The 21,577-nt window shown below is 36.3% G+C and overlaps 3 protein-coding genes across 3 annotated transcripts in view; 2 read left to right on the forward strand and 1 right to left on the reverse strand.

Annotated features, from left to right (window-relative positions):
* Positions 1-3,715: 3,715 nt before the first annotated feature.
* LOC122642366 (putative disease resistance protein RGA1) lies at positions 3,716-7,315 on the reverse strand. Its single transcript, XM_043835805.1, has one exon. It carries the CDS (start codon positions 7,313-7,315, stop codon positions 3,716-3,718), a length of 3,600 nt encoding a protein of 1,199 aa, XP_043691740.1.
* Positions 7,316-10,728: 3,413 nt separating this feature from the next.
* Positions 10,729-17,774, forward strand: LOC122642246 (phenylacetaldehyde reductase-like). The gene is made up of 6 exons (XM_043835686.1): positions 10,729-10,846; positions 11,881-12,050; positions 13,489-13,680; positions 13,886-14,045; positions 16,197-16,383; positions 17,602-17,774. The coding sequence occupies exons 1-6, from the start codon at positions 10,729-10,731 to the stop codon at positions 17,744-17,746; spliced, it is 972 nt and encodes a 323-aa protein (XP_043691621.1). The 3' UTR covers positions 17,747-17,774.
* Positions 17,775-20,414: 2,640 nt separating this feature from the next.
* Positions 20,415-21,577, forward strand: part of LOC122642253 (phenylacetaldehyde reductase-like) — a 41,399-nt gene continuing 40,236 nt past the window's right edge. The window contains exon 1 of the mRNA XM_043835697.1: positions 20,415-20,420. The gene's annotated coding sequence lies outside the window, so the exon portion shown is untranslated. The remainder of the gene's footprint in view (positions 20,421-21,577) is intronic.

Here is a 21,577-nt window from a genome sequence, read left to right on the forward strand (position 1 = left end):
ATGGAGATCACCTCAGTTGCTTTTGTCAATTCTGTCCCCTACCTGCCAAACACAACTATCTATTATTAGCATCGAAAATGACATACTCATAAGCCCCTACTGTCACCCCTTTCATCCCATTAAAACTTCTATATGAGAATAAGTAAAATACAATGATGCCATCAATTAAGAGTGCTTCATTTCCTTGGAAGAGGGAAGAACACAAAGAAGAGGTGCTCCTCCATAATGATGGATGGCACACAGTAACTGGGGTACAAACCATTATTTTATGATTCCCATCCATGTTTAGCCAGAAATTGTTTGCACTTGTTTTATCTTAAATGCATTAAATAAAATGTATGACATGTTTTCCATAGAATGGTTGTCATGAAGTAATCATACATATTTTTTTCAAAAGTGTTCTTTTGTTTTTTTATAAATTTGGGTAGTTTGTAGCCTAAACAAGGAAATACCTAATAAGAAAATGATTCCTTAATTATGTGGAAGTTTAATAAACTCCATGGATTGGAGTACGTATTTGAAGCAGAGTCCCAAGACAACATGAAGATTCTCAGAAATATATCTTTTTTTTTTTTTTTTGGTTGAAAGAAGATTCATTGAAAACGTAGAGTCAGTACAAGCAATGGCCTCTTTCTCACGAGATTTAGAAGCCACAGAGTGGAAACCGGCCAATCCATCGGTGACTCAACCGACAGAGCCGACGGGCCAAGGAGTCTCGCAACCACATTAGACGACCTTGGAATAAAGCAAAAAGACAGTCAACAAAAGAACTTTGAAGTGAAGAATATCAAAGCCCACAAACATCAATTTCATAGTCGAAGCTTCTTGAATTCATTGTTGAATCGAGGCTTAAGCAATCCGACTCCACCACAATATGAGATAAATGGAGTTTAGCCGCTTGAAGAAGACCCGTTCTAATAGCAAGCGTCACGTAAAGACTAGAATCACAGGAGGTACCAAGAAAAAGCATGTATAAGAATCCCCGATGATCCCTCGATGATGACCCGTAAACCTCCTTTACCAGAATTTTTAACCCATGCCGCATCACGAGCTTAATTTTAAGGAAAGGCTCATTAGGGGAAGTCCAAGAATGGGAGGAAGGAAAATTTCTCTCTTCAACTTCAATAGACTGACGAGGAGGTTTACAAACCACCGAAGAGAAATCTTGATGAGCTTTCTCACCATGGAAATAACTTCTGTGGTGACCATTGCTTATTGTTGAAAATCAAATCGTTACGCCTTCCAAATGAACCAAAGTAAGAAAGAGGCCAGGAGAATCGTTCTTGAGCCGCCTTTTTATCCCGCTAAAAATAGGATTCCAGCACTGCAACCAATCGCTCATCTTATTGAAAGTAGGCATAGAGGTTAAGTGAGTAGTGGGCACAATTAAATAGAGGCTACTAGCTGTGCTTTTAATTACAATAAACTAGATTTCAAAATTTTTTTTAGGGATTTTTTCAAATGTCCCTTTGAAAATGGTCAAACTTATAATTGTCTCCCCCCCCAAAGTTTCATTAATTCCACATATACCTTTGCTTTCCAAACTAAGTACCAATATAGTCCCCCGTTCAGAGGTGTTATGTTACAACGGATCCTAATTTTTGAATATTTATGGACCATTCTACCCCTTGATAGGGTAGAATGTCAAAAATACCTCTAATTGAAAATATAAAAAACCTGCAAGATCCTTCTCTTTGAAGAGTGGTTAGATTTGCAAACTTAGTTCCTAATTCCGAGTTGCTGATCTGCATCCCCATCCCCTTCTTCTACTCGATCTCCCTTCTCTTCCCCTACCTTCTACTTTGGTTCTCTTCCCTAACCTATGCAACCGAGCCCTAATTCTGATCTGTGAGGCCAGAGATACCTGCAGCAGACTTGGTTCCTAATTTTGAGTTGCTGAATCAACTTGGCCGATTTCTGCAACCAGAGCATCTATTGAGTTGTTGTTTTCTAACTCCATTCCCCTGCACCAGAGCTTCCTTAGATCCTTAAGAGGGCCTGATCTGAGTCTTGTTTTTGAGGAATCAGAAATCTTAAGTTCAACACCTACGGTTCTCTGTTTCTTCATTGTTGCACCTTCAACTCATTATATCTCAGCAGCCTTGCATCCATCAGGGTTCATATTTGGAGGCTTCCTTCCTACAACCAGGACCTTCCTTCGATCCAAATTTGACATCAAACTCAGAAGCGTTGAGGCTACTGTAATCGGATGGGTAGAAATGGAGTCGGATCCAATGGCGATGTTTTGAGGAAATCTTGAAGTTGTAAGTGGATTCGTTTGTGAAATTCTTGCAGACATGTAAAAGACTGTGGAAGGCAGAGATGGATCTTGAATTTGGGCCTTGGCAGAGATGGAATCGTTTGCGGGTTCGAGGTACTTGGCATCTGAATCCCATTTACGGTAGTCTGAATCGGCAAGTCTGCCATTTGCAATACCACAGTTCAGAATATACGAAATTGATTTGGTCATGGAGACATTTGATGCACAGAGGGAGTCATAGATGAAAGAGAAGAAAATAAGAGATAGGTTTTGGTTCTCATGGCTCGAGGGAGCGTGAGAGAAGAAGATGAAAGATCTGAAATGAGAGAAAGGACCTAAGCTAAACGATTTGGGGAAGAAATCTGCATTTTTCAAACAGAAAAAACCTCAGTAGTGTTTTTCTAACCAATCTTTAAACAGAAAAAACCTGCTAACTAATCTTCCCTTTTTTTCAAACCCTAAAGGATTTGGGGAAGATGAGTTGAAGATTTTTTTTTATTTCTTTTAAGGTAAGGATGTTTTCGTCACTTTACCGTACTAAGGGCAAAATGGTCCAACAATGTTCAAAAACCGGGATCTGTTATAACATAACATCTCTGACTAACGGGAGAAACTATCTTGGTACTTAGTTTGGAAAGCAGTGATACACAAGGAATTAGTGAAAATTTAAGGAGGCAACTGTAAGTTTGGCCATTTTAGGAGGGCATTTGAAAAAAACCTTTTATTTTTTTATTGTACTAGCTGTTTGGTTTGGTTTGGTTAGGTGAGTTAATTATTAATATTAATTAATTGGAGTTTTTTAAGAAGAGAAAAATTCAATTCAAACAATGTATAATATTGCTCCAATTCAAAACATGATACTGAATGGAAATAAACTTACATTATTATTGAAAATTGATGAAACTTGTTTAATAAAAATTGTTACAAATCTGAAAATGGTAGGGGTAAATTAATAAAAGGCTGAGGTACAATATTTAACAATATATAGATGTAGTTTATCCAATATACAGATAAAGAGCGTGTAGATGATATATATTAGAGACCAAATAAAATAAAGAATACATTGAAGTTTGGGAGGTGAGGAGACACCAGAAAGTGCAATAAAAATCAAGAAATAATTGAGAAAGATACCAGAATCGACCCTTGCTTGGGCAAGATCGAGAAACTACTTAAATCCAACAAAAGTACTTTGAAGAATTAGGCCTGCCTGATCCACCAAGCATCTTCGAACATTTCTTTTATTTAAGTACCTGTCACTAAAGAGAAGAGTTAAAAATAAATAAATAAATAAATAATAGAAAAAAGAATATGAATTAATGAGTGAATATTGTGAATGATATATGATGATGATGATGATGATCGATGATTCAGATGAGATAAATATACATTAGAGACATAGAATTAAGAAGAGTAGTAGCTAGCTAGATGACTAACCTGCTCTACCATTTCTTACTACTAAATGTATTGGCCATCGATTTTGATGTTTTGAATATGTTTAATCGTAGGCCACTCCTCGCCTCTTTCCCTGATGCATCTTTCTTTGAGAAGTGGGCAACTGACAATGCTGAACCACTCTAGTACAGTGAAGCATCGCATTCCTTCCTCCACTTTTGGAAAATACATCAGATTATTGCACTCTTTAAGCATCAGCGTTCGAAGCGAAAGGTTCCCGAGCCACTCCCGCAGAGCTGTCAAACTATGAAACACATGTATTCCCAACCTTTGTAATTGGGTGAGACTCTGAAGTTGCTCAGGAAGAGACGTAAGCTTAGACCAGCCTTCAATATGTAAGGTTCGAAGGGAGGGAAAGTGTTGGAGAGGCTCCAAGTCGGGAAAAGACTCCAGCTCCGATGAAAACCCACCAATACTCAACAATTCAAGGGTGCGGAGGGTGTGTAGACCCTCTGGTAATCGAGTGATTTTTTCATTGCTGTGAAAACAAAATTTCCGAAGAGAGTGCTGCAGACCTCGTAGATCTGGCAATGATGTCAGAGAAGGGCAATTATTTACCTGTAGTATTTCCAGAGACGATGGGAGCTGGACTACTTCTTGCACACCATCATCATCAGCTACATTCTCATTCTCATCCTCATCACTTGGGGGTGTAATAATTGCTTCAAGGTTGGGGCATTTCTGAATATGCAATACTTTGATATTGTTGTGCAGTAGTAATCCGTTGGGCAAAAACTTAAGCTCTGGCACTTCAACTATATGTAGTTTGCTAAGAGAGGGAACCTCCACCACTAACCTTAGCAAGATGCCATTACTTCTTATGATTTGGAGTAGTTTCAGAGAAGCAAACCGACTGGGCATGGTCACCAACTTGGGGCAATCTATAACAAATATCTTCTTAAGGCGAGGGAAGGAATTAGAGCAATCTAATGATAATGAGCCTTCTTGTTGTGCTGCTGATGGTTCCCTCCATTCTTCTAAGCTACGCAACCGTCCTAGGGAAAGTTCTTCCAATGAAGGGAATAATGTTGTAGCTCTTCCATTAATGCTACGGCCATCCCCACCATCATACGACTCACTTCCAAGACTCTTCATCCTTTTCACTCCCTTTATATGAAGAACCTTAAGAGATGGTAGCCATCCAAGTGAGGGGACACACTCCAATCGCTCGCAGTTTTGTAGATAGAGTTTCACCAAATTAGGGAGAAATAACTCAATGCCAGTACTCATCATCCATCCAGGTAAATTTTCACCTCCAAAGTTTTCGATTGACAGTTCTTTCAGATTCGAATGAGGTCGAAGACCTTGTAGCACATGATCATCTTCTTCAACAATGGTAGATTTTTTATCATCATTTCCCATTAACACAGAAGAACTACTACTACTACTATCACCACCCCAATTAACACCACTTCCCCAATATAGATGCAACCCAACAAGCTTTTCTTTCCCCATTAAATTTGCATCCTCTGCTTCCCCTCTACTTCTCACGTTCTCAAGATTGTAGATATTTAAAACTCTTCCAAGGTCCAGGTGTTGCAACTCTTTGATACGCTGCCCCCTTTTGTGGCCCACAACAAATGTCAGTAAATTATTGAGGCAGAATAATCTTCCCATCTCAATTGGCATTTGACTAATCAAACATCCACCTTTTTGATAAACCATTAGTTGCCTCAAGTTTACCATTTTTCTCATATCTAGAGGAAGCTCTTTTACAGGACAAAGTAAAAGGTCCAGTGTCTGCAAATTGTAAAGGCTGGTGATAGATTCAGGTAATGCTTCAATTGGATTGCCCCTGAGGTTAAAGTACCTTAAGTGTTTCAACTTCTTAATGGAGGATGGTAACTCTTTAATTCCACAATTAGGTAAATGTAGAACCCGTAAATGTTTGAATTTTTTGAACAGAATATCAAGGACATTGTTGCAAATGGAAGTTCTGGTTCCTATGCATTCCAAATGCAATGACCGCAAATTTCTTGCCATACATAAGCCTTCTTGAATCTTTTTTATGTCACCATCCATATACAATAATCTCAAATGAACAACATCAGAGTTGTTTTTAAACTCTGCAACCCCAACAGTTGCATTGTCAGACCTTGAAAGAGAATGTGCCAAATCAAAAACAAGATCATGCATCTTGAACTTCATTATCTCACCAATAGTAGTTTTCTCAGCATCTTGGAAGAATGAATTGCACAACAAATAGTTGATGTAATCATTTCCAATATCTTCCATTGGCCTACCTCCTATGGATGGTTGGAGGAACCCTAATACCATCCATTGTTGGATTAGATCATTTTTTAAGATATAAGCACCCTTTGGAAAAATCGAACAATATAAGAAACATTGTTTCAAAGGTGATGGCAAGTGATCATAGCTCAATTTTAGTGCAGGAAGGATTCCATCTTTACCCATAGGTTGTAAATCCCAAATCTCACTATTCTTTATTGATAACCACTCTTGTTCATCTTTCTTGATACGCATCAAGCCTCCTAGTGATTTGGCGGCCAATGGTACACCTCCACACTTTTTGACAATTTCTTTCCCTATTGCCACCATATTTGGAGTCTCTTCAGCCCCTCCATTTCCAAATGCTCTATTCTTGAGAATGGACCAACAGTTATCTTCTGATAAGTTTTTAAGGTGGTATGTAGCAAGTGTGCCTATCATTGATGCAACTTCAACAATACGAGTAGTAGCAATGATTTTGCTACCTCTTGCACCAATTTTTAAAGAAGATATAAGTTCACAATCTACATTCCATACATCATCCAATACAAGTAAAAACCGCTTCTGACCCAACTCATCTTTAAGATTCTGATGTATCAGTTCAATAGATGAAAACTGACATGCTCTCTTGGTGACAGATTCTAAGATGTTTGTCAATATTTTCTTGGAATCAAAACCTATAGAGACATGGACCCAAATTCTTTCATCAAAATACTTGACTACAAGACCATCCTTATAGGCAAGTTTAGCAAGTGTGGTCTTTCCAAGCCCTCCCATTCCAACTATGGGAAGGACAGAAAGAATAATACCTTGATTGTCAGGGCTAGTTAACATGCTTACTATCTCTGACTTGTCAACATCCCTTCCTACAACCTCAGACTCATCTACAAAAGAGAATGTCTCTATGGGCATAGTGGTCTCTCTATTTTGAAGAACATTTGTGGGTAGTATAGAAGCACTTGCAAAACTGAATGAATCCATGTAACTTTTAATGTCATCAAACTCCATGTTTATCTTCTTGATCTTTTTAGCCATCTTTGACTTAAAAGGAACTGAAATTGAGTGCAAGAAGTAGTAGCTCACCTTGCTGTTTGTCAGCTTCAATCTTGTGGTTTGGTAACCGAATTCATCCAAAACGTCTTCAGCATCATAAGCAACATCTTTAAGCCTTTTCAGGAAAAGTCTCACAGTCTCCTTTTCTTCTTGTTGTTTTTCAGCATCATGTAGTAATGCTTGGATGGCAGTCACAGTGCGTATTAACTTGTTCAGCTCTTCCTTGACATTCCACACAAGCCCAATCTCCTCGTTTGCCTTGGACATCACCAGCTTCAGGATCTCACCCACACCACTCACCACTAATTTTGCTTCAGCCATATCTCTCTCTCTCTCTCTCTGATCTGGTTGGGGAATAAGGAAGGATCGATGCTCAACTCTTGCAAGAGAATGAATGGGACTACTCAGAAGAGATCAAAGAGGTTTAATTAGAAATCAATTCTCAAACATCAAGGATTTGGGAATTGGGACATAACTAATTCAACTTAATTAGTCAGTCAATATTGCTCTGCTCCCTGTGAATGCGTGTGGACCTCACACGGATTTGATAATATCTTCTTTTAGAGTCATTAATTTCTCTTTCTATGGGGGCAGGTGTACTAAAAAGAAAGAAAAGGATATCTTGGAGGCCACCATGGTATATTATATGGCTAATTAATACAGCCAGAATTACCATTACCACCTGCCACTTTGTAATATCTTCCTTTAGAATCAATTTTTTATTTTTTTCTGTGAATTTATAGATGTTAAGTGAGTCCCAGGGGACGGGGGCAGCCCCACCAACAATAACTTGTTTGAATTATTTGTATTTGCTGACAAAACACGAGCACCAGAAAGGTAGTGTGAACTGAGTGACAATTTTTGGAACCCCACACGGATTTGATTTGGATAGAAATTACTCATGGACTGTGAGTGTTCTTAAGTCTTAATGGGCTCTTTAATTAAGGAATTGTTAGGTAACAGCTAAACATATTTGTTTTGCAGCAAATGATATTTAACAGTTAATGGTGTTCACCTGGAGTACCTATTTAAAAAAGAGCGTCTTCCCAGTGCACAAGACTCCTGTTACTGCATGGTCTGGGAGGGATAAATGTACAGAATCATACCTTCCCCCACTTTGCGAAAAGGCTAAATTTCAATAAATATAATCGTCTAGCAATCTTAGTCGCGAGCCAAAAGAAGTAAAAACTTTGCTTAATAGACATTCTTGATCGCCAAAAGCGGAAGACTTAAAATTCCCAATGGGGGAATGAAGTACTTTAACATCCTTAAACTTTAAACATTCCAAAGAGACATCCAAAATATAAGTAACACCTTTGGAATCTAGCATACTGTACTATGAACATAAGTAACTTTGTTTAGAGAAAATGAGTTGAGGGTTCTAATTAGATTAGGTTTTTGAAATGGAAGGAGAAAGGGAAGTGATGTGCAGGTTTGGAGAAGATGAGTTCCAGATTTTTTTTTCAAATCTTAAACGATTTGGGAAAGATGAGGATAATTTTGCCAGTGCACCCCAAGTTTTTAACAATGTTAGTCATAAACTAATAGAATGGGGGCATAATGCTAACTTTTGTGAACCTCAGGGGGTACGTAGAATTTTCCAAAACTAGGGGGTATGTTTATACTTATGTGATACCTCAGGGGTGGTATGTGAGAATTTCCCATAAATAAATAAGGGAGAATGTTCTATGTGCCACAGCGCAGGCTGCATCTAGGCACATGGGCAGCCTGTGCAGGGGGCAGGGTGGTCATTGAACACACCCCCATGTGCCTGGTCGTAGCCTGCGCTGCGGCACAGAGAACAACACCCCAATAAATAAATAGCATCTAATTTGAGAGACCCCTCAAAAATGGGCCTTGTGAAAAAGAAAAGCTGTATAAGATTGAAAGTCAATGCTCATGCCAAGGTGATACATGTAACCCAAAAAAAAATAGGTCGGAATTATATCTTTAGAACATTAGATAAAGTTTAGAGAGTAAGTCCATGGGATGGATAATTTTTCCTTGTCTACTTAATATATATAAAGGAAAAGTTTTATTTGGGAGGTCTATCATTTATAAGCTTACCAAGGTAGCCTATCTCATTGTGCCATGTATACGTAATGATGTTATGGTAATTCTGACCATTGGATAATTAGTATTTGGTTTGGATTAGTCACTTACATTTTAAAAAACTTAAGAGTCTAATTCAATTAAGTACCCTTCCGTACATTGGCATGCTTCTCCATGCATTTCCATGCATGTTTAGGGTATTCTAATCACTACTGTGCATTCTCTCATAGTCTTGATTTTCAAACTCTATTTTGGCAAACTTCGTTTGGGATGAAATTTTACATATGAGCAAGAGACCTTAGGATCCATACGTCTAAAATATTAAGATCCCGTGAAATTTGCCACATAGCAAATATACAAGCAGCTACCTTGATAAGCTTATCAAGGCAGACCGTTCTGATAAATTTTGCTCAGATTTAAAATTGGCAGCAGATCTAAGCAGTCACAAATGTGGATCTTGGGAAGTACCTTTTTTCTATATATACTCACTCTACAACACAGTTTGGAAACTGATTTGTTCTGTTCCTGTCAAATGTGGACCTGCCAAAGTCTAGAATTGTGGAAAGCCATCCAATGATAATAACCCCTATCTGCCTATATCAGGTTTCTCCCATATATGAAAATTGGCCTGGTAAAAGATTAGGAATTTTGTTGAAAACAAAACCAATTAAATACTATTGAAAACAAAGAGAAAAGAATACGTATCGGTATCTTTGAACAATGAAATTTGGTATGAGGGCCAATTCAGATACTCCTTCATACATCCAACATCGGTCGATACGTATCGGTATTGCTGAAAACCACTGATATGATACTAATACAAATCATTTGTATTGGGGAAGCGCCTTTTGGCATGGTGGCGGATCTGACAACACAGTTGGATGCTGGTCTAAATCCAATGGAGTGGTCGTTGGTTCGATTCTGTCCCCCCCCCCCCCCCATATCGGATATTAGACATCCATATTCCCCTCCAAAAATTATCTCCTCTAGTTCCCCAATGTCTCTATTAAGGGGAAGTGGACCCCACTCAGGCAGGGTTAGGATGGCCATTAGGGGTGACAGCCCCCCCCCCCCTCTTGGGCTGTCACCCCTAATGGCCTATCGCCTATGGGCCCTCGGTAGGATCTGATAAAATAAAAGGTAAATTTCATCCAATACCAGATCGACAGGGATTTATCGGTATCACCAGAGACCGAAATGGCCTCCGATACGCAACACTTAAGAATTAACCATATCAACTCTCATGCTTTTGCCACTTCAGCTAGTAAGTGTTTAAAACTCTTTTAATGTACTTTTTAGTTTGTAAACTATGTACTTTTCATTAAAAAAAGAAAAAAATGTTTTCAGAGTTAAAATAAAATCTGATATAAAATGATACATGATTGAATGATACAGAGGATCTTATTGATCAATTCTACACTAACTGCAAAAATAAAAGGTAAGAATGCCAAACAGTGAGATACTGAATTAAGTGGATCCACAGAAAATTGTATCTTCTGTGAGAGGGAACGTATCTTTCTTCCCACACGAGAAGGTCATGAATCATGTCATTAATTTCTTTGACAATGTCAAGCAGCTCAGCCATTCATTTCTTCCTTCTTCTGCCACCATTTTTCTTTTGCTCAGAATCAGAAACCAGAGAGAGTAATAAGACTACAAGGGAACCCAAGGAATCAGAAACAATGGCCGGTACTGGGAAGACAGTGTGTGTCACAGGTGCTTCGGGATACATCGCCTCATGGCTAGTAAAGTATTTGCTCGCCAAAGGATATACTGTGAAAGCTTCTGTTCGAAACCCAAGTCAGTAAATATCTTCTTGAAACCTTTCTGTTCTTATTTCAGTTACTAAGCTTCATTACTCTCTCATATATGCTCTGTTGTCTCTACATTTTGATCGATCTTCAATTAGTTCAGTGTGTTTTGAATATAGCATAAATACCCATTTCACGGTTTTGATTTATGATCTTCAATCCATCCTTATATTTTAGTGGTGAAGTTATTATGTTCATACTCAATTCTCTCATTCTGAATCAGGTCTGAAGGTTTGAGGCTCGTAAACTGGGTCACCCACATGAATAACCATATTTCTCTATTAATAATCTTTTGAGTATTTTTAACACTACAAATTTTGAATTTTATTAACTGCCATCAAAGCCATGGTTTTACCAGAATGCCTTGCCATGTTGGAAATCAAAATTGTCAATTTTTGACTGTGTCAAGGACAAAGCTTGGTCAACCATTAACACTGTAAGTCACTTGGCTCAGAATTTTTATGAAGCAATAGGTTGGCTTGAATGGAAATGAAAAATGTCATCAATTACAAGAGTATGCTGATTTACTGCTCTTCATTGACATCTTATGTTGCAACTCCTTAGTTTTGTTGATGAATGTGAGGCCCCTTGTGTTTCCCTTCGCTATTGATCTCTTTTTCTTTCTTCACTATGTTTTCAGTCGCTTTGGTCAGTTCAGAATCCAAGTACTCTTACTGGGTCCTGCCCTCAAATGATTTATGGTCTACCATAATTTTGTTTTCATAACATGGATTTAGTGATATGACAGTTTTCAGTTTTGAAATGCTAGCGATTCATTCTGTATCTTGGAGATTTTCTCCTCTGTTTCTGTCTGTTTCTTATGCTCGTAAAACATACTATTCTCATCTGAGTATATTAAAGGAATTTTATTTCCTGCCAAATTAGATTCTGGGTGATAATCAACTTCTTTCATTAATTTCCTTTTCTGCATTAGACATTTGAATGTCTGTCTTACCTGTGTAGGCCAGGATGCCTGTCTTGTTCTTGTTTTAATCATTAAATTCAGTTCATATGCTGTCACAGATGATCCAAAGAAGACTGAACATTTACTTGCTCTTGATGGTGCCAAGGAAAGACTTCATTTATTCAAAGCAAACTTATTGGAAGAAGGATCATTTGATTCTTCAGTGGATGGATGTGAAGGTGTTTTTCATACAGCATCTCCATTTTATCATGCAGTCAAGGACCCACAGGTTCATTCCTATTACATCCCTTGAGACAGTTTCGGCTGCTATTTTTCATTTTATAATTTTGCTTAGCTACGAACCTCTTTCTTGCTTGATTTCTTAATATCTTGCCTTACTGTTGTTTTCTATGGATACAGTTTTGTTTTCAAGTTAAATACCCTGGATTTATATTTGATCAGAAAGAGGTTAAAGTTTCAAGCTGGGCCTGAGTCAACCTGAAATTCTGCCTACCCTTATCTTTAGATTGATGTGGGAAGCATTTGTAAACCTCAGGTTTGCTTTCACTGAAAGTATCGTTTAGACTTTGGGAACCAGAGACTGTCCTTATGCATTATTTGTTAAAGTTGCTTCCTTTATCAACTTAATTAATTGGGATAAGGACAATTATGTTTTAAAGACTGATAAGATTTTAGTTCAAGCCTTTGCAAGCTCAATATGATGTATTTTTAGCTTCTAATATATTGTAATTGCAGTTGGGAGCTGAAAGGTCTTCAGCCAACTAACCTAATTTCTAAATGACTTAAGGAGTGAAACATTAAATTGGGGCTTGATGTGGCTCACAATCCAACTTAACTGGCTCAAGTTGCATCCTTACAAATTGAGATTCCAGGCTCAGTTCACTAGTCACTGGACAAGCTAGCTTGGTGTATATATCGACACAAATATAGATATTTTAGGTTGTATGAGAGAATAAGTCTCCTTTGATCAGTGAAATTATGTGTACTTGGGATCAATTACTTTTCAAGTCTACCACAAACCTAAATCCTTTAAGTGGCAAATCAGTGCTAGTCTGCAAGCCATAATCTTCACAATACCTGTCTTTGGATGGCCAAGTGACAAATACTATTCTACATGATTATCATTATAAAATCCTAGTTGCATTGGACGCACTAAAACACTGGATCAAAACTATACTGGACTTATTCTTGAACTTCTACTCTCAAGTTCCATTGCCAATGCAGCTCAAATAGTGACCAGCTGTGATTGTGGGAAAACCTTCGATGTAAAAACTGCTTAATCATGACTGGTTTCAAAGGTAGAAACTTACCAAAACTTGACTCGGTTTTGCAACTAAGGAAACTAATCTGAACTTCGCTTTATAGCAATAGCTTGGTTTAAGTGACATTTAGTTTCTAAGAAATAGGGCCACTTGAGCTCAAGAAGGGAGGAGCTGTTTGGATTGTCCATGAACTTTCACCTAGGCTATTTTTGGCTGTTTAATGCTGTTTGACATCTCTGTTTGTCTTCCTCAGCCCCATATGAGTTGTTTCTTCTTCTGAACTTTATGTTTATCATCTGAGTACGTAACCGTTGGAACCTTGGAAATGGATCCAGTTGAGGCCTTATGTATTAACCTTTTGGATTATAAAGTATAAATGTTCACTATATTGATATTATGACTGTTTTGATAAATGTTCATTCTCTGTTTTACTCTGCATTTCAGGCTGAATTAATTGATCCTGCATTGAAGGGGACTCTTAATGTTCTTAGATCCTGTGCAAAAGCTCCATCTGTTAAAAGGGTGGTTATAACATCCTCTTTTGTTTCAGTTGCATACAATAGAAGACCTAAAACTCCAGATGTGATAGTTGATGAGACTTGGTTTTCAGATCCAGAGTTTTGCAAAGAGATAAAGGTGTGTGTGGTTGCGCAATGTTGTTTAGCTCTTATTGTCCAGGCCTTCAAGGTCTTGGATTTGGTTCTCTTCTATTCCACTTCATTTTATTTTTTGAAAATTTTTTTATGGATTATTCATGGAGTTCAAAATGAAAAGATTACTGTATTGTGATTTACTACTTTACTGGTCTAGTACATCTAATAAGCTTCTTGTTCTCTTCTAGAGTTGGTATGTGCTTTCAAAGACCTTGGCTGAGGAGGCTGCCTGGAAATTTGTAAAAGAGAATGGGTTGGACATGATAACAATAAATCCCGCGCTGGTGATTGGTCCTCTTTTACAGCCAACACTAAATACAAGTGCTGAAGCAATTCTGAACTTAAATGGTATGCTTACTTATTATTTAAGCTCTTTTCTCTCCCCTCCCAACACCCTTACACCTCTTAATCTCTCACACTCCTCTCTCCAATCCTGTTAAGTAAACATTCTCCCCATTACATTTGTATGTGCTTAAAATGCTTTCTGTGAACGAAGATCGATATGAACTACCAATAGAATTGTTTTCAGGTTGGTCGAAGCCTTCTGCAGAATTTCCATTATAAAAAAAATAAGACTGCTGCAGAATTTTAACATAGGTAACACAATTGGTTTCCTTCTGAGGATTGTGCCCTTTAAAGATCAGTGAGGACTAGCTAACTTAATTGAACAAATTATGGATCTATTGAAAATGAAAGGTTAATGGATTGCCAAGTTATGAGCTAAGTTTTACCAAGGCACTGCTTCTATATGGAGGAATTGACTACTACAAGCTTTTGGGAAAATGGAGAACATTAGACCTTCAGAGAGTCCTCTCTCTCTCAAAAATAAATAAATAAAATTTCCTTTTTATTAGGGAAAAGCTAAGTATTCTTTTTTTTTTTTTAAATACATAAGCTAAGTATTCTTATTGTTACTGATTGTTTAAGTATTAGCGTCAAGGACTAGGGGCAGTTTGGTCATTCTATTTATTTTCTATTAGCTCTTGAGGTCTATGTTAAGTTAAGGTGTGTGGTTGTAAGGGGCAGTATTGTCCTATCATCTTATTTTGGTTTATTATTATTAATAGAGATGGACAGACTTGCGGTTGAACATTCTGATCTAGCCGCAGGTTCTCTCCCACCTTTGGAGCTTGCATGATTCTCTTCTTTCCCTCTTTCTCTACTTCTTCTAATCTGATTGTAAGAATCTGATGTTCTAACACTGATATGTAGTCATCACTTGGTTGCATCCATGGCCCTAGCGCAAACATGGAAATATGGGTAGGTCCATGTGATGGTGGACCACACATCCATCTTATTGGTCAAACTTAGGCATGAAACAAGATAAAAAAAAAAAAAATTTAGGGTGCCCCAAGCACTGAAGGTGGTAGTAAATCTTAATAGATGATGATGACATGAACACAATGCCCCAATTTTTTATTTCTACCAAAAAAAAAATTCTACTTGGAAGGATACTGTTCAACATCATGATTTAACAATTTTTAACTTTAGATTTAGATCTTGGTCTTTCATTTAGCATTTTAATCATGGCAAACATTATGCTACAATCCGATTTAAGACTACACTATCAAAGCTTCAAAATTATTTTAATTGGGAGGGTGGAGTTCAACCATACTAGTATAACGTTTAAATGTTTGATTTAGGTTGCGGCCATTCAATTAACATTTTAAATCATGGCAAACACAATGGCACACAACATGATCCGAGATCAGATCGTCATGGAATTTTAAAATATTCCGACTGGAAGAATACGATGCAATCATTATATTTTGACATTTCTAAACTTTTGATATGCATCATAACCACTCATTTAGGATTTTTAATAATGATATACATACCAAAAAATATTATGATCTATGATTGGGTAATTATTAAAAGCATTTGATGCAATCAATATTTTAATCATGTGATTGGATAATTTTATAATCTGTTTATATATCAGACATTACCATTATGTTTCTCATGATTTAAAATGTTAAATGAATGGTCATGATGCATATCAAAGTTTTTAAAATACCAATATATAATGGTTGAATTGTATCCATCAATCGAAAAAATTTAGAATTTATTGACGGTCTGATCTCGGATCTTGTTGTGTTCCATTGTACGTGTTTGCCATGATTTAAAATGCTAGTTGAACAGCCATGATCTAAGTCAATTATTTAAAAATACAAAACCATTATCTTTTAACTTTATCCTTCCAACTAGAATATTTTTTAAGATATTGACAAAGTGAACATAAATTAGACTGTACTATGATGTTTGTCTTGATTTAAAATGCTATATGAACGACCAAAATCCAAATCAAAAATTAAAAAAGATGTTAAAATGTGATGTTGAAACATATGCTTCCAACTGAAATCTTTTAATAGGTATAGAAACTTGAGGCATTTTGGTCATTTCATCATCATCTGTTAACATTACCTTAGATGTAATTTACTAATTTTATTTTCATAACTCATTCTTTTGATATAAGTGCCAAGGTTTTTATTGTTGCAGGAACACAAACATTTCCCAATGCAACATTTGGATTTGTTGATGTTAGAGATGTTGCAAATGCACATATTCAGGCATTTGAGATTCCTTCAGCCAATGGAAGATATGCTTTAGTCGAAAGAGTTGCTCATTATTCACAGATTGTGAAAACATTGCGTGAAATTTATCCAACTTTGCACCTTCCAGAGAAGTAAGTTTTATAAACTAGATAAGTCAATTATTGAATTATTAAGTGAAATAAATAAAATTTTATTAATTAATATATAGTTAATTCTGATGATATATTGGATCCCTTTTTATTGATTCCAATTTGTCAAGTGAATAAAATTTTTCATGTAATTCACGTACATTTTGAAATTTATTATATGAACTGAGATTTGATATTTCAACTTCCTTTAGTCACAAACTATATTCATATTTCAATATGATTTGTAGGAACCATCTCCCTAGAATTTTTGTATGACCTATTGTGCAGTGTTAGACATGTCTAGACACTAATGGTGTCTGACACTAATGGACTCTCCTTTGAACATGCCCATGTGTCTCTTGCATAGAAATGTTTAATATCTCTCTTCTATTTTTTAGTTCTATGCTCTAATATAGTTTTGATGTTTCCTTCCTGTCCATAATATCTTTTAGGTGTTTCCTTGACTTAGAATGTATTTTAATGTGTGTTAATATATTTTTATATATGTATTACCCTTAGTTTGCTTTGTTGTTGACTTTCTATTTATCCCATATTACATGATATATCTATGATAAATAGGGAAGAGCACAAGTTGTAAGCCAAACAATCCCAAATCTCGGAATTCTTCATCAGGGAAGAGCACCAATTGTTGACTCTCTCTCTCTCTCTCTCTCTCTCTCTCTCTCTCTCTCTCTCTCTCTCTCTGTGTGTGTGCTAATAAACAACAACTCAGCCTTGTCCCAACTAAATGGGGTTTGCTACATGGATCCTCACCCTCCAATCAAATCCATCGGAGATCATACTTGATACAAGGCGTAAACTATGTGTGTCTTTTCTCACCGCATCTCAATTTGTTAATATCGAGGAAAAATTCATTTGTAGAATCCAAGCTCTGCAAATGTTCAAAAATAGTCCTAGAAATCAGTCTCAGTATGTACATGATAATGGTCCTCAATAGATATATTTTATAAGATGCTTCTTATCTCAGTTGCTCTTCACCCAGTAGAACATGCAAAAAAGGGTCCCTTTGGACAAGCAATCAAAAGATTGGGTATGTAGGGTGTTAATATAGTCAACTACTCCTCCCTTAAATTTGAAGAGATACATTTTCATTATCCAAGAGCACTTTGAATGTTTTTTGTTGCTTAAGATTTAAGAAACCAATTTTAGATTTAATTTCTCTCTATTAATAAGATAACTATTGATTTTCATTATTAGCAGTTGTGCAGATGACAAGCCTTATATGCCAACCTACCAAGTTTCCCAAAAGAAAGCAAAAAGCTTGAGCATAAATTTCATCCCTATGGAGGTGAGCTTGAAGGAAATTGTTGAAAGCTTGAAGGAGAAAGGCTTTTTTAGTTTCTGAAGCTTGTTCAATAGAAGTCATGCAAATACCATAAAAAAAAAAATAGTGGGGATGATTTGATAAAATCTGGTTGCTCTAAACTCCTTAGGATTTACAAGATTTGAGTCGATTTATCATTTGAAATATTGTACTAAAAATGTTCAGTTTTGACAATTGAAGATAAATTTTCAAAATGTGTGGATGGCGTATTGCCTCTTTTTTTTGGGGGGGGGGGGGTTGAGGGGGTTGTTGAATAAACAACCTTGCATAGACACCTCATTTTGTCATTCTAGAGGCATGTATAACAATGATAATTGGTTGCCCTTGGATAGTACATAGCATATGTTTAATTGTCTTGGAATTACCAAAAAAAAAATTTAGTTGTCTTAGATGTTTTGTCTGACTCTCAGCTAATGTTTTGACTATCTCAAACTGGCCGAGAGAAGTAGATCTAAAAATTGATCAAAATACCTCTAGAAGGGTTGATTAGGTCAAAGGCAAGTCAAACAACTTTACAATCAGTCTGAACTTCGTGATTAGGTTTATTTTATCATAAAAATTGATTTGAAAATAATTTCATTTGCCTATTATTTTATGTAAGATTCTATGTTTAGCCCATGTGTGACTTACTTCCACATTGGATTTTTCAAAAAAATTGGCTAAAATGGTCTTTGTATTTTATTCCATTAGAAAGGACTAAGAATAATCTTTCCAATGGATTTTGAATCACTAAATTTGAACTTATAGTTTGAAAGTAACATATTCTTAATGATATTATTAGGGTGAATATGTTTGATCTAGTGTCTAAATCCCCGTGTCGATGTTGAAAGCAAGTTCTTCTAGGCCTTCTTGAAGTCAAAAGATTCCCTTTCTGAGTTGATGCCGACTCAAACTAGGAAAGTGTTTCTTCATTTTTTTCGTTTACGAAATTCTAGAGCTTTGATTGAGATCACATTAGACTATTTAAAACCATCGTTCAATATATTTAATATTTTATATATTTTTTAAATTTATTTTTCATGTATTTGCATTATTTCATTGTTTTTTTAATATTAATCATGTTAGAATATATTATTTTTTTGTTCTATAATTTTTTCTTCATTTTGATTTACATATTAGGTTAGATTTACATGTTGGGGTATTTAGGTATTAATCTCTTTATTTTTATTCAAATTTTTTTATTATTTTTTTAATATTTTAGGATTGAATCATATAAATTTAGGAATATTATTTTCCATATAAATAATTTTTCGTACATTAACATATTAAGGTTAGTTTATTTTCTTTTCTCATTATAACTAGGGTTTTTAATTGTATAGAGTGAAATTCTTGGATATTACATACTTATAATTTAGAGTTTTATTTTTTGTTTAATAATAATATTTTTTTTTGGTGAATGTTTAGTAATAAATAGTAGCTTAGGTTAGTTCCATTCATATGATTCTGTTATATAACATTTTATTATGTTGGATTATACATACTAGCCTTGTTTTGTATTTCTAGGGAAGTCTCATCTCCTTCCCTATTTTTTAAAGTCATAAGCATCATATCGTTTTGATTTTTTAGTTCTATATTATATGTGGATTATGATGTGATGCACGTGTTTAGGTATAATATTTATTGTTTGAATATATCAAATAAATAGGAGGATTGGTTTAACCAGATGGGTACATGTAATTCTTCATATAATATCCATTGTACATCAATAAAAGAGTATCAAACCAGTGACTAGACAATTACACATAAAAAAATAAAGGTAAATTTCACGGACATCCCCTCTAAGTATTCAAAATGGCACGGACTTACCAAACTTGGTCAAAATGGCAACCTTCCTAGGGTTGTAAATTGATAACCGAAAATCCGAATTCGATCTGCATCCGTATCCATTTAGGGGCATCCGTATTCGATTAGAGATATCTGGGAAAAAATCTGAATACTCCGATAAAAATTCGAATCCGAATACTTAATTATAAAAAATTAAGTAAATAACGATTTTGAGGGTTTTTTAAGATTCAACATGTTCTAGAATATGAGGAGAAGAGAATCATGATCTAAAACTATGGCTTGAGAGTGAAATGTATCCACTAGGGGGAGGAAGGTTCGGGTCACACAATGCAGAGGTGTAAATGAATGGTCAAAAATCCGAATTCGATCCGCATCCGAATCCGTTTAGAGGTATTCGTATTCAATCAGGAAATATCCGAATCCGATTACATCCGATCCGTATCAGAGCCGAATCCGATCCTGATGTTAAGCACAGTAAGCACCCAAAGTTAAGATGTCCATTTTAACCCCAACACTCACTCAAACCGGTTCAAAGTCACTCAACCAAACCAATCAAACGCTTGAACCAAACTAAGGGAGAAGGAAGGGTTTGGAAAAGAAAAATCCCCAAATTTGTTCGTTAACCTCTCCATCGTTGAGAATTTGACTGCAAATCCTTTCTCATCTCTTCCACCTTCGTCGAGTTCAACACTGTCGGCCTTCACATCTCGGCCGAACTCAGACCTCTTCTCGTCTTCTGCCAAAACCCAGAGGAAGACCATCGGCCTTCAAAATCCGTTGCAGTCAAGTTCTCAACACCGTCGGCCTTCAACACTGTTGCAGGAAGCTCTTCTCATCTTCTTCCTAAAACTGTGCTCCACAACTGATCTAACCCCTGTTACATGTAACATCATCTGTTTGAACCAAGGCAGTTGCTAATCCAATATTTAATTGAATTTATCTAAATTTCAAAGAATTGAATTTTATTTTTCTTTTGAAAGGACTTCTGAGAAATTTGAAGAACACAGAGAGAGAGTCAAACCTCAATCGTTCACAAAGATTTAACCATTCATGGTTTTACAACATAGAATGATGGGTCCAGCAAAAAATAAAGATTGGACCATAAAGCAGTGCATTTAATCGAACCTTAATAGGGTTTATATGAAGAATTACATGTACCCATTGATATTACAGAGATAGGAGTTTTTTGAATAAAAAGTTGTTAGGGTTTGATCTCCCCACAGCCCTTTTCTCCTATCCTCTTCATTGTTCTGTCCTCCTATTCTTTATTAATTTGTTTGTTCATTACTATTCTTCTCTGCTACTTGCGTTACGTGGGTTGGAAGGAGTTGATACAACTCTGGTCCTAAGTCCAATATACCTGAACCTGAGGGTAAGGATCTCCCACCCAAAACGATTCGAATCCCTGATTCCTGGTCCTTACAAGTCTCCCTACTGTTGCATCTACCCAACTTGCCCTGTTTTGCAATTGTGTTGAGCCAGTCCCAGTCGAACCTTTCCAGTGGGTTGAGCTTCCTGAGTGTTGATTACATTTTAAACTTTGATAGATTTAAGTCTCCCTCATTCCTGGTCCTTACAAGTCCAGATGAGGAGGAGGCGCTTTGCAAGGGGCATACCCATACCCTCCACCTCCACCAGGTTATCGGCCATGGTTTTGGGCCTGGGACGACGACGCTGCACCCTGTTGAAAGGGTAATTTTGGGCCTGGGACGACGATGTTGCACCCTGTTCATCGACGGTGAAAACGATGAACAGAGAGAATGAAATCTATGGGGGTTTACCCTCAAGGGTATTTTGGGGAGTTCACCCTGTTGAAAGGGTAATTTTGTCATTATAAAAATATTAACAACAATTTAACTGTAAAAGACTAACGGACTGGACTTAGTTGAAATATAATCATAAAATAAGGGTAATCTTTGATATTTTTTCAAAGTTTGGTAAGTCTGTGCCATTTTGAATACTTAGAAGGGGGTGTCCGTTATATTTTCCCAAAGAATAATTACAATAAACACATAACAAAATTGTTGTGTTTGATAGACACACACTAAATGTCTAAATATTCTAACA

The sequence above is a fragment of the Telopea speciosissima genome, chromosome 10 (assembly GCF_018873765.1).
Source record: "Telopea speciosissima isolate NSW1024214 ecotype Mountain lineage chromosome 10, Tspe_v1, whole genome shotgun sequence".
NCBI classification, from domain to species: Eukaryota; Viridiplantae; Streptophyta; class Magnoliopsida; order Proteales; family Proteaceae; genus Telopea; species Telopea speciosissima.